The sequence below is a fragment of the Gracilinanus agilis genome, chromosome 2 (assembly GCF_016433145.1).
Source record: "Gracilinanus agilis isolate LMUSP501 chromosome 2, AgileGrace, whole genome shotgun sequence".
NCBI classification, from domain to species: domain Eukaryota; kingdom Metazoa; phylum Chordata; class Mammalia; order Didelphimorphia; family Didelphidae; genus Gracilinanus; species Gracilinanus agilis.
Window position 1 is genome coordinate 430,590,460 of NC_058131.1, and position 13,945 is coordinate 430,604,404.

General features: G+C 36.3%; 1 protein-coding gene across 1 annotated transcript in view; it reads right to left on the reverse strand.

The window, feature by feature from the left end:
* CDKL3 (cyclin dependent kinase like 3) overlaps nucleotides 1-13,945 on the reverse strand; it is an 88,688-nt gene that overhangs the window by 56,700 nt on the left and 18,043 nt on the right. The window contains exons 4-5 of the mRNA XM_044664688.1: nucleotides 6,893-7,071; nucleotides 293-405 (exon numbers count right to left, since the gene is read on the reverse strand). Coding sequence (XP_044520623.1) covers nucleotides 293-405; nucleotides 6,893-7,071 — 292 coding nt within the window. The remainder of the gene's footprint in view (nucleotides 1-292; nucleotides 406-6,892; nucleotides 7,072-13,945) is intronic.

Here is a 13,945-nt window from a genome sequence, read left to right on the forward strand (position 1 = left end):
ACCATTTCTCATAGCACCAACTAGCAATATATGGCATCGCATAGCAGTTTTTTTACTGGCATGATGTTACTTTCAACCTTAAGCATTTATGGTTTACATAGGTCTGGGGACAAATTTATACTATTGTCTTTATGAACAATATGACTTGCTGCTTTGGCATAAAACAGTTATTATTTTTTATGAGCAGAACTGGACTAAACAATTTTCCTTTTAAGATGTAGTGAAAACCAAATTAATATGGTTTGTTTCATTTTCTTTCTTTAGTGTAACAAAATATTTCACTAATACCTACCTACTTTTATCACAATTTTATGGAGCAAATCCAAGTCAGAGCTGCTAGGAAGATAGGGATTTCCAGTGGCCATTTCAATGATCATGCAGCCTAAAGCCCAAATGTCCACAGGTCTAAAACCAGAAAAAGAGCAAATAGCTTTTCAATGAGGAACTGAACAAATGCCACCAATAGCATGAAATAGGATCTAATACTTTTTTGTTTTGTTTTTGCTCTTGTTTTTAAAATAAGCAATTTTAAAAAGGGTCACTATTTGAAGAACAAAAAAAAATAGTCATCTATGCCAACCACAAAATAAGTTTATATTCTATTATACTGAACACTGTCACAGAAACAGCACAATCAAATTCAGGTAACAATGAATTCAGGAATAAAGAGGTTAACCTCAATTTGTACAATTCTATAAACCCAAGCATTGGACTTATATATAAAAGCATACTATTTAAAGAATTTCTGAGAAGCAAATGGTAGCTTGTTGCTATGCATGCAAATTTACCATTAAAATAATCTTATCCTCAAAACTTAAAAGTTATCTCTACAGAATGGCATGCATAAAACTTATGTCCCCTTCCTGAGACATTTCTCTTATGTTATTTATTTGTTCTAGGTTGCTCCTTCACGGATGAACAGCCAGGAGCCACTGGGAATTGTATTTTTCTCTTTGAATGTTCCCTAGACATATTAACTATTTCTAATAGATATTGGTGCCCTATTACATAATAATTGAGAGAAAAAAAGAAAAATCATATTAGCAGTGCCTGGCAAATACTTCAATTAAAGAACCAGGAGAGGCAGTATATCTTGTTAATTATTGCTATGAGCAAAGTCTTGAAGGCTTTCGTAATATTCTGCTTTATTAGAATGTTCTTGTTTGGCTATAGAAATAACCCCACAATAACTAGAACATTCACCAATATCCATTGTTTCTGCTCCATTTTAGCTGTTGAAAAAACTCAATGTTATTCTGAGGGGCTATAAATATAGCATTCTGTTGCAAGAACAACAGAGTCATAAGCACTATGAATAATTTTCTTCAAGTATTAACCTGACAAATGATTTCAGAGAAGATGAAAAATTGTTTGAATTTAAAACAAATTCCTTGCTAGCCCTTTTACATGGAGGTATGGCAAAATTTGGAGAGTTTCCTCATCAGAGTGATGATTCCCTAGGAATAATATAGAAGAGAGTTCCATTTAACACTCATCTTTTTGTTGTATTTTTGTATAACTTGTTCCTTTCATATTTTTCTATATTTCTTTCCAGCTCTTAAATTTTTTATTTTTTCCTCAAACCTATTAGACAGAGACCGGGTAATTTTGTAAAGCCCTTAGAAGGGTACAACATACATAGATCAGTCCAGATATAGAGTATCAGTACAAAGAATGGTCACCTTCCCCTCCAAGACTGCTTGTATAAAATCTGAGTCCAGTCTATAATGAATATTACTTTCCAAGGAAGCAGAGGTGAAATGGGGAACCTCTAATTTTCTTTACTAGTACACCTGCCATAGAGTACGATACACACTCTAGCCCCATCTCATTATGAAATGAACCTGCTCTGGCCTCTGCTCCAAAGACCCTTTCTCCATGAAGAGTGACTGCTTGCAAGGCCATCTTGCAGCAACCCATCTTGATCTCCTGCAGTCAAGTCTGAGTGATCCAGCCTCTTTTGACTTCAGTAGTCCACTCCTGAGAGATATCTGGAACCCCACAAAACCATTTTCTGCTTCATTAACATATTCTTCAAGCTAATAGAATTTCCTCTATCTGCCAGATCATTGCACCAGTTTAGAGTCACCTGAGAGACTGTTCCTTTTGCTCATTCAGCTATACTTACATACCCCTTGGTATCTGAGCCAATCTGGTATGGTCCATGTGCATGATCTATAAAAGGAATGAGATGAAACAGCTCCACCTATTTTTAGGACTCTTTTTCTGAATTTTTTCTCACTTGGATCCCTTGAGATCTGCTTGTATCCACTGTGTAAGTACCATATTGAAAACTACTAGATCTCCAATAAGTCCAAGGCTGTATTGGTCCCATCTTAGTTATCTTATTCCATGTTCAATAACTTATACATATATTAAGTCTTATGCATAAGGTGTGTGTGTGTATATATGTATATATACACACACACACACACACACATATATCTGCAGGACTTGGTGATAATGACATTGGCAAACTTCTTTCAAAACCTTTTGGGGGAGTTTTCTATATCCAAGAAGGCTCTCTCCAGAAAAGGAAAATGAAAAATGTTGGAGGGGATGTGTTAAATTGGGATATTAATGCACTGTTGGTGGAGTTGTGATCTGATCTAATCATTCTGAAAAGCAATTTGGAACTATGCCCAAAGGGCTATAAAATCCTTTAACCCAGCAATACTATACTAGATCTGTTTCACAAAAAAAAAAAAAAAAAATTTTTAACAGGGAAAAGGATCTAATTGAACAAAAATATTTATGGCAACTCTTCTTGTGGTGGCAAGCATTTGGAAATTGAAGGGATGTCCATCAATTGGAGAAAGGCCGAAAAAGTTGTGGCATGTGATTGTAATGGAATACTATTGTGCTATAAGAAATGATAAGCAGGATGATATCAGAAAACCCTGCGAAGACTTACATGAACTGATATAAAATGAAATAACCAGAACCCAAAAAACAGCATACACAATAACAGCAATACTATATGACAATCAACTGTGAATGATTTAGCTAATTTTTACAATACAAAGATTCAAGACAATCCCAAAGGACTCATGATGAGAAATGTATCCATCTCTAGAGAAAGAACTGATGGAGACTGAAAGAAGATCAAAGCATACTATTTTTCACTTTTTTCCCTTCATTGATATATATATATATTATATGAATCTTCGTCTACCACATGACTGTATTTTGCATGATCTCAGAAGTATAACAGATCAAATTGCTTGTCATATTGGGAATGGGAAGAGGAGGGAGGAAGGGATTTTGGAACTTAAGATTTTTTTAAACTAATGTAAAAATTGTTTTTATATGTAATTGGGAAAAGGTAAATTGTTATATATTAAAATTAAAATATATAAAAAATAAATTCAAAATTTCTTTCCTAAGGTCACTATTATTTTTTTAAACCCTTACCTTCTATCTTAGAATCAATACTGTGTATTGGTTCCAAGGCAGAAGAGTGGTAAAGGCTAGGCAATGGGGTTAAGTGACTTGCCCAGGGTCACATAGCTGGGAAGTATCTGAGGCCACATTTGAACCTAGGACCTCCTGTCTCTGGCTTTTAAACCATTGAGCCACCTAGCTGTTCCCTGAAGTCACTTTTGAGTTACTGAGCTAGATTCTTTGAGTTATTTCTCAGGCATAACCCATACTCCACTTAAGCAGTGATGAGAAATGGAACTGATGGGGACTGAATGAAGATCAAAACATACTATTTTTCACTTTTTTTCTTCATTTCTTCATACATACATACATGCATACATATATATATAATATATATTATATGTATATAATATATATTATATATATATATATATAATGTGAATCTTCTTCTTATTGTACTGGCACTGACATTTTGCTTCAAATGATCATTCTGTAACAAAGGTACTAGAACAGTGATAGGAAACCTTTTGGAACTTTTTTTTTTTTTAAACCCTTGTACTTCAGTGTATTGTCTCACAGGTGGAAGAGTGGTAAGGGTGGGCAATGGGGGTCAAGTGACTTGCCCAGGGTCACACAGCTGGGAAGTGGCTGAGGCCGAGTTTGAACCTAGGACCTCCTGTCTCTAGGCCTGACTCTCACTCCACTGAGCTACCCAGCTGCCCACCTTTTGGAACTTTTTAGGGACCCCATGCCATGCCCCACCCATGTCCCCAGAGTGTGTGCCAGTGCCATCCCTTGTGTGCCATGCTCCACCCTCTGACTACATGCAGGGGCATAGCAGTCAATGTTACATAAGGATACCAGTAGGTACAAATAGAGCAATGATTCCCAAAGTGGGCACTACCGCCCCCTGGTGATTGCTGCACTGATCCAGGAGAGTGGTGATGGTCACAGGTGCATTTTATCTTTCCTATTAATTGCTATTAAAATTTTTTTAAAATTAATTTCCAGGGGGGCTAAGTAATATTTTTTTCTGGAAAGGGGGTGGCAGGCCAAAAAAGTTTGGGAACCACTGAAATAGAGGAATGCATCATCTTTCCTTTCCTAGAGGTAGAAGGGTTCCCAGTGCAATTTCTACACAATGCATGAGTCATATTAAAAGGAAAAGGGTCAGTGACCAAACCCTTAGCAAAGCACTTATACTGGAAGAGGTTTGATTAACCCATCCCTCCTGAATGAGTATCATCCCTGTGTGCTGGATCTGGGGATATTCAGTAAAAGTGAAAGACTGCCACTAGAACCAGAGTGGATGTGAATTTCCTGGAAGCCTCAGGCATTTGGTAGGCCTTTGAGGTACCTAGACCATGGGCTAGGGACTGGGGATTTTCTTCACTTTGTGGGTGCTTCTTGTGTCAATGTGGAATCTAGAGACCTCAAACTTGTGGCTGTCGACATGGAATCTAGAGTCCCCAAACTTGTAGCTTAGTGAGATCTGATGAACCCCAAGTTTTAGGAATAGCTTGTAGGCTGGAGACCCCCAAAGCTTGTGCTTCCCTGTTCCGGAGAGAATCTACCCTGAAGGGAATCTCAGGCTAGCAGTTGCAGACTGAATAAAGGACCCTAGGGTAAATGCTAAATACCCTTTTGTCTTAGGTAGTCTTCCCTATAATATCTGAGACCCTTCCCAGGAAGACACACCTGGGCAGGGACCATTCCTTTAGAATCCATTGTGTAAGCAGTCCCTTTCCCTTACACCCTAGCCTCTAGCTATGATTCCTTTCCCAAGCTTGATTGTAAATCCCATCCTTACCAGTATAATGTCAATCATCTTCCCCAGCCCCTGGATCTTCCCAAATGGTATATAAGTTCCCCAATTTCCTTTGTTCCTTGGAGTCCTCTTCTAACCCAGTGGCACTCCCAGGGATCAGAGCCCAGAGCATTCGGAGTTCAATCCTTGGACTCTGCATGGGCATGGAGCATGAAGCTCTGAGTAGTGGCCCACTCAGCCCTGTTACCTCTGCCCTTAATTAAAGAGTGACTTTTTCTGACTATTTAATAGTTCTGTGTTTTTTTAGTCAACACTTACATACCCAACAGTGTGAGGGACTTTAGCTACCCAACTGAATTAGGGAATTATCTGCCCAGGTAGCTGGGTATGCAGCATTCAATACCCAGGAAAAGACCCAGAATGTGGGGAGAGGAATTGTCTGGGGGTCTGGTAGTTAAGAGTAAAAGCAACAGGTATCAACAAAAGGGATTAATATAACAAAGAGGGGGAAGGGACTACTTATTCCAAAGTGTTCTGCAGTTGTTTTTTTTCTACTGCAAAAGAGATAATTGAGGTTTTCCACCTGCTTACTGGAATAGGTGTCCCCTACCTCCTCTTCTGTCCTGTTTTGGGGAGGAGAATAAAGGGTTTAATGTGAGAGACATGAGTTCTGGGGGTGGATAGAATGGCTAAATTGGAGTCCCCATTCAGGTGTTAGCTGGTTTGATCCCTCCCTTTGGGCTGAATGAGTGATTTCTTCATCCTCCTTTGAAGGATTTGGAAGGATCTAATTAGCACATTCCCTTAGGTCTTGGTGAATGGGGCTCAGCCCTAGATTTGCTCGGGAGGTTATTTTAATTAGGGGCAGTGCAATCAGGAGGGCCTGGACCTTATCAATTCTTTACTTATAAAAGCAGGATTGTTGAGGGTTTGGGGCCACACTCAGGGCAGAGCCACACTCAGCTATATTCAACCCCTGCAACAGTGGAGAGAGGTTAGAGTGCCCCACCCCCTGCATTTGGGGGCAGGGCCAGCCTCCCAACAGGCCAAGCCAGGGTCCTGCATGTGCCCATGGAGAGGCTTCTGTGTGCCATCTTTGGCACAAATGCCATAGGTTTACCATAATGACACTAGAGAGTCACCAGAACCAAACTTCTATGGATTCACAATTAAGACAGAAGCAGGTCTGCTGGGAGATAGCCTAGTAATATTGTTTATTGGTTCCAAGGCAGAGGAGCATCAAGGGCTGGGCACACAGCTAGGAAGTATCTGAATCCAGATTTGAACCCTACCCTGATCACTTTTGCTGCATCTAAATATGTATGTATATAAATGTATATTTCAAAAAGATGGCATATATTAGACTAATATAGTAACTAAACATTTAATATAATGGGAAATTTATTTCTAAATTGGTAGTGAAGTAAATTAGCTATACAAATTTCTCAAAAATACAATAGCAAGAGTTACTAGTAGGTATATAGTTGGACAACTGACCAGAAGATTTAATGTATGCACTGATGTCTTCTAAGGAGATTCTGAGCAAGTTGACTGCTACCATACCTGCTACAACTTTCAAAAGAAGAAATGGAAGAAGTGACAAACTGGAATACCTGGAAGTGCTTCCCAGACCTGGCCATGTTAGATATGCCTTGTCAGAAGACAGTGAAGATCAGAAAAGTTTGGTATGGGAAAATAAAGAAGGAAAGAAAAGTAAAAAGTATACTAACGCATACTTACTTTCCATAAGTGGTATCTTTTAGCACTAATTCAGGAGCTCTATACCAGCGAGTAGCCACATAATCTGTGTAAATATCTCCAGGGGCTGCTAATGTCCGAGCAAAACCAAAATCACAAAGCTTAGTAATTCCAGACTGGGATACTAAAATATTCTCAGGTTTTATATCTCGATGAATGATCTAGAAACAAGCAAAAATCAATTCAGATGAATTAAGCATCAGTAACTAGGGATATTTTCTAATAAGAGAACAAATATTGCCAGTTAAAACTGTAAAGTTATTTCTCTACAGATGGAGAGAATGCTACATGTCTTTGCTATACATTAAGTTTCTAGTTCCTGGTCCCCACCCTATCCCCTCTCCCCATCTCCCACAATCAAAAGGATCTGAGGCTTTCTCATATGTATATTATACTCTTTTTTGAGCAAGGACATACTAAAGGTAAGACACCTCATTCATACCTACCAGTGGTTGTCCCATTTTATAAGAATAAGTAACTTAGAGAAGTTGTTACATTGTCACAAAAAGTCAGTGATATTCATTAAAAGGAAAAACAAGCATCCCATTTTACTGTAAAATACCATGGAATAAAAAGGGAAATTTCTTCAAAGTAAGGTCAGAAATTTGGGATTTTTCCTTGGCTATACAACTAATTTGGTGCGATCTGACTCTATGTCTTAGTCTTTCTTTAAAAGTTGGGGAAAATATTAACATAGAGCAAAAAAACTTTTTATATAATATTAAATAACATAATTACATTATATATAATTATCACATTATATATATTACATGTGAATGTATATTATATAAACCTGCAAAATATTACTTCAATCTGAATTACTTTTTGTAGCCATTTCAGCTTTGAAATTACTGTTCCCTTCCTCATAAATTATCTAATTATTTTTCCAATATAAATGTGGTTTGCACACACATTTAAATTGAGGCATATTTGTTCTTTGATCTCTTTCTAACTTATTGATGTTAAACTGTTAATATACCAGAAAAAAATTAAGTTGAGAACTTTACATTGTATTTGGCATTTTTTTTTTGACATAAGAAATTATATAAGATTTGATGAAATAAAGTTTGCTTGATTTCAAATCAATAAATATTGATTTTGTTTTCTAAGCCGGAGAAAGAGGTAAATGAGAATGAGAATCTAGGACCATGTTGGTGAACCTATGGTCTATGTGCAAGAGGGGACTGCTCTACTCCCCCTCCCCTCTCCACATGCACCTGAGGACATTTCTCACATCACCTACTCCTCTGCCCAGCAGCCCAATGGAAGCATTTCCTCCCTCCCCTGTCTAGGGTAAGGGGGAAGCTCACATGTGTGTGAGGATTGTAGTTTGGGCACTCAGTCTGTAAAAGGTTCACCATCACTGATCTAGTGACATGGGCATTGTGCAGAGATGGCAGGGACCCTGTACCCCTTAACTCAGGCAGGCTGTGAACAGGGAAATTCCCTTCCCCCTTCCTGTCCTTGTAACTCCCCAGGCAAAGACCTTTATCCTGGGACATCCTTTAAGTTGAGATAGACAAAAGACACCTCCAGGCCACAACTTGATAGCCTAAGCCCTGAGGATCTCAGACAGACCCCCCCACCCACCAAATGCCTGAATGTAAGAAGTCATGTCCACACTCTTGTAAAGGATACAAAAACCCCTGAACTGGGGCATCTGGGGAACAACCCCTGATAGTTGCTCCACTCATGCTGCCATACCATGTTTTGGAGGGCAACCCCCCAGGGTTGTTCCACTCATCCTGTCTTGCTGGCCATTAATCCTATCTTACTGATAAATCTTTTTACTTTTAAGCTAAGCTTGGAGTCCCCTCATTCTTGAGAAAGGTTTCCTTCCCAAACCCAGGGGTTCACCATTTATAACACTATAACACTATAACACTAGGACTTCTATATTCATTCATTAAGCAAATATTTATCAAGCACTTGTAAATTCATTTTAAATGCCTGGGTTAGGTGTTCAGGAATATCTTTAAAAAGCATTTTAAAAACAAGAGGATTTTTGGCTGGTAGAGATAGAAAGGTGACATTTCAGGAGAAGATATTGGCATGAGCACAATCCCTGAAAAGTCTAATTTGCCCACAGTGTAACATAGTGAGAAAGCATAATAATGTGGAATAAACACAGTCAGGAGACTTGAATTTGAATCCTGACTCCAACATTTACTCGGTCACTTATCAATCTATAAAGTGATAATACTCTCTACCCTCACAGAGTTGTTTTGAAGAGAGTACTTCAAAAACCTTAAAGCACTATAAAAGTTGACTTAACATTATATGAGGAATAAAATAAGCAGCTACAAATATGTATACTATGCTCTGACCTCTTTTGGAGCAAAGATAGACTATAGGTAAGGAGCCTCTTTTGTACCTACCAGTGGTTGTCTCATTTTGTGACAAGAGTAACTTAGAGAAGTTTAGATAAGACCAAAGCTTTACTAATCACTCACCTCCGTCTATAAAACACCTTTGAGAGATTTAAAAAAACCAAACCTTTATTTGTATGCTAAGTTCCATTTAAAAATGTGCATACATATAAATATATGTGCATAAATATAACACATGCATATATGTGTATATGCATATCCAAATATAGATAAGATTGACAACCTGAGGTGAGGTAAAACAGACAGCTGCTCTTGGAGCCATGAAACTCTAGGTTCAAATGTTGCCTTTGAGACATACTAGCTGTGTGACCCTGGACAAGTCAAAAACTCCCCATTTTCTAAGTAGATCTCTAAGACAAAAAGCTGTAGAGAAGGTGCCAACCTGTATTATCAGACAAAGTTCCTCACCAGAAGTTCCCTATACCAACAGAATCACAAGTTCTGCTGCAATTTCTGTCCCTACAGTCACACCTCAAATCTTATATCAAATTTATGTATGTAAACATTAATCAAATAATTGACTAGAATCTGAATTAAATAACAATTTGATACTATCATATTTTGAACTTCAGTTTTGTAGGATTCCATGGTACAAGAATATGCAAGTCTACGTTCTAATTTACAACACCATTGTTCCAAACAACTTCACATACTTGAACTTAAACACACTTCAAAATATGGGAAGTATCCAAATTTTTACAATCTGACAATTTTGGAAAGATTTGGAGTTCTGAATTATATTAGTTCCTATTAGTGGAACTTTCCATCTAGCTGTCAAATCCTTATATCTAGCACTATGTGGAGACAATTAGATGTTAATGTGAACACATATAATGATAAGTTAATAGTTTCCAGAGTGACAGAGATATAGAGATGACACAGAGTCAAAAAAGAGATGCTGAATAAGAATGACTGCAGAAAACCAGAGATCAATTTTATAACTATTCTTCTTATTTTATTCCTTAGAATATTTTGGCACTCTCTTCAGATAGAAAAAGATGGTTTTAAAATAAATGAAACAAAACTCCAAAAACAAGGATCAAGATAATACTTAGAAGGGATTATAAAATCAGGGGAAAATGGATTTTATCATTGTTTTTTTTTCTTCCATACTCAAAGGTCATATCATAAGATTCCATTTTTTGAATTTTTTGCTTGGATAATCATTTTGTAGGGGAGGAAAGAGAAAATGAGACACTGATATTTTGTATAAAAATTTGCCCCACTATATAAAAGTAAAAAATGAACACATTTTAGAAAAATTCAACTGGTTCAGTAATCCCAAAGAATGCTTTTCTAAGGTACTACAATGAAAAAAATAGCTTTTTGGAAACACTAGCTTGAAAAGTTTGAGATATTAAATTTTTTTCCTTGTCCATCTGCAGCAGCTAAGATATATGCATTGATGGCCGAACTCTATTGCCTGTGTCCATTCAATTGCCTATCATAGTCTGGACAATAGTTGATCTCAATTTCCTTGTTTTTTTCCTGTAGGAATCCTTAGGCTAAATTCTTTTGATTATGTATTTCATTTAGGATGCTCTGCCATATTCCATGATTAAAATAATCAACCTAAGCATCTGGAAGACATCATCATCTATAGGTGATTCCTCTGATATATGGACTCTCCATGACACCTTTAGCAAGCATAAATCACTTTTATTATGCAAATAATACTAATAATCAGGAGGTTGTATAAAGATCTCTCTGTGGTTAAATTTTTCAAGGAATAGTAAATTATTTTGATATATAAGAAAAATACTTTGTGAGGAAAGAACCTTAAAGGCAGCAAGCACTTTGTGCAAGTTGAAAATTGTGCATAATCACAAATCTTATTATTTAATAAGTATTTCTTATATGAACATACCTAGGCACTTTATAGCTTTTCTAAGGTTTATCAGATCTACCAGCAACACTACTCTGGTATTTTGGGGCCATTAATAGTAACTAAATAGTGTTAATGAAACAAAGAGCAACACTGGTCTGGCATGGACACAACTTGTTACAAGAGAGAACTCCAGAACCAAAGACCAATCTGAGAGCTAATGATCAGGATATAACAATGTAATGATTCACACTCACACTTCTCAGAGTGAGAATGAGTGTGATAGATCCACCTGCTATAAGACTATGTCATTTGGGAAAATGGTGAGGATTTAGTGTGTAATTCTAAAAATTTATTTTGTATATTTTCTGCCTTTATTTTTTTTTTGATTGCCAATCATGTCTACCTAAATTTACATATGTTGAGTTCATGTAAAACAAAGTTGTACTGTAGTCATAAAGACTATTAATGATAAATTTTAAGAATCAGTGATAGAAATGAATAGCTTAACAAAATGCAGATTATATTTTTGAAATCTCTTCCTCCCATTCATCCTTTTTAAAACCTATTTTTGTCTTTATTTTTACATCATCTTCACTCCTGAATATATTCTTCCCCTCTATCCTATATCCTATATTAAGTCATTTCTCATAACAGATTAAAGAGGAGAAAAAGCACTTCAAAACACTAACACAACAATTGTGTAGCTGACAATATATGCAATATTCCATACCCATAGTCCCATATCTCTACAAAGTAAACACCTTAAAAACTATTCTCTGGTGCCAAGTTTGGTTATTACAATTATACAGCATTCAGATTTATTTTTTGTTCTTTACATTTACATTGCTGAAATAATTATGTATAGTTTTCCTTATTCTGTTTACTTGGCATCAGCTCATATAAGTCTTCCCATGTTCTTCTGAATTCTTCATATTCATCATTTCTTACAGTACAGTAATTGTCTAATGAGTCACATTTTGTTTAGCCACTATTGAATTGATAGGCATATACTTTTTTTCAGTTATTTGCTACCGTGAAAAATACAGTTATAAATATTTTAGTATATGTGTGACTTTTCTTTCTGCTTTTGACCTCCTCCAATTATATCCCCAACAATGAGAGCTCTAGGTTAAAGGAAATGGGCATTTCAGCCACTTTTCTTTAGCATAATTCCAAATTGCTTCCCAGAATAGTTGGACCAATTCAGTTACTCTAATAATGTATTAGGATACCCACCTTTTTGTAGCCCCTTCCAATACTACTCCCGTCTTTGATCACCTTTGTCAAATTCTAGGGCATGAAGGGAAGTCTCTGAGCTGTTTTGATGTTAATATTTTGTGATAAATAACTTGGAGCAATCTTTCACAGGTTTAGTAGTTTGCAATTTCCCCCTCTGTTGATTCTTACCCCAGTGCTCTCTGATTATGTTTTCCTATTTCAGTTTAGATTTCTCACATGGCTATATCTTTGTAGTCCCCCCTACCTTGAGTCTCTGCCCTCTCCAATCCATTTGGACAGGGACCAAATTGATGTTCTTAAAGCACAGGACTGACCATATCATTCACCTGCTCAAGAAAGTTCCAAAGGGCTCTTTATTGCCTCTAAATACAAACTCCTCTCCTTTGTATTTAAAGCCTTTCACAATATGGCTCCAAACTTTCTCTCTAGATTTATCACACTTTATTACTTTTAAATGTATCCTAAGTTCCAGTTAAATTCATTTGCTTGCAATTCTATTTCCCATTTCTGTCCACAGGCTTGGAAAGCTCTTACTCTTCTTTGCCTCAGAGAATCCTTAACTTATTTCAGAGCATAACTCGCCTTCTACAGGAAGGAGTGGGCTTTCCTGATTTCTCCAACTATCAGTGCAATCCTCCAACAAAAGAACTTTGTATCAACAAATGTGTATATATATGTATATGAATATACATATATATAATTTTAATTATATTTTATATTATATTTGTAAATAAATATAAATTATACTTAATATAAATTAATATTTAATTATCTGTGTGTTACTTCCTCCCAAGAGAACAGAAGTTCCTTGCAGGAAGGGACTTTTTTAATATTCCCAACACCTAGCACTGTGCTTAAGAGATAGTACGACACTTAAGTACTTGTTGAACTGAATTATCCCTCTCATCTCTTCTTTTTATACAGTTATTTGACCAAAGCTATATTCTAATCATGAATCTCATCTTATTAAATATCACTTATACCAGTGAAGTCAACTTTGCCTCTTTGTGTTGAGCTCATTACCTCTTCTTATTACTATTACTTAACATTTCTATATAGATAGGAGACTATGCTTTTTATTGTTAATTTTTTTCTTGGACACCATTTTATGAATTATATTTTCTACTGATATTCTGATTTTACTCTTTATTATTATATTTTAGAATATTAATTTTCTATTAATATTCTATTACCTTTTACAGTGTCAGCTTGACATAAGTAGGCAGTTTTCTTCCTTTGCCTTCCCTTTAAAGTTCTAATGCTCAAAGTTTTAAAACCCTAGGCAAAACATTTTAATTGGACCTCATTGAGAACAGTGTATTCCCAATGTTAAATCACTATATTTCTGTCTCCTTTGATGCTAATAATGAAGTACTAAACTTTGATATGCTAAACAAAGGCATATCTGTGGTTTTCATATATCATATATCATATATTATGTGATTTTTTTAAAACCCTTACCTCCTGTCTTGGAGTCAATATTGTGTATTGATCCCAAGGCAGAAGGGTGTCAAGGGCTAGACAATGGGGGTGGGGGGAGGTGTTAAATGACTTGCCCTGGGTCACACAGCTAGAAAG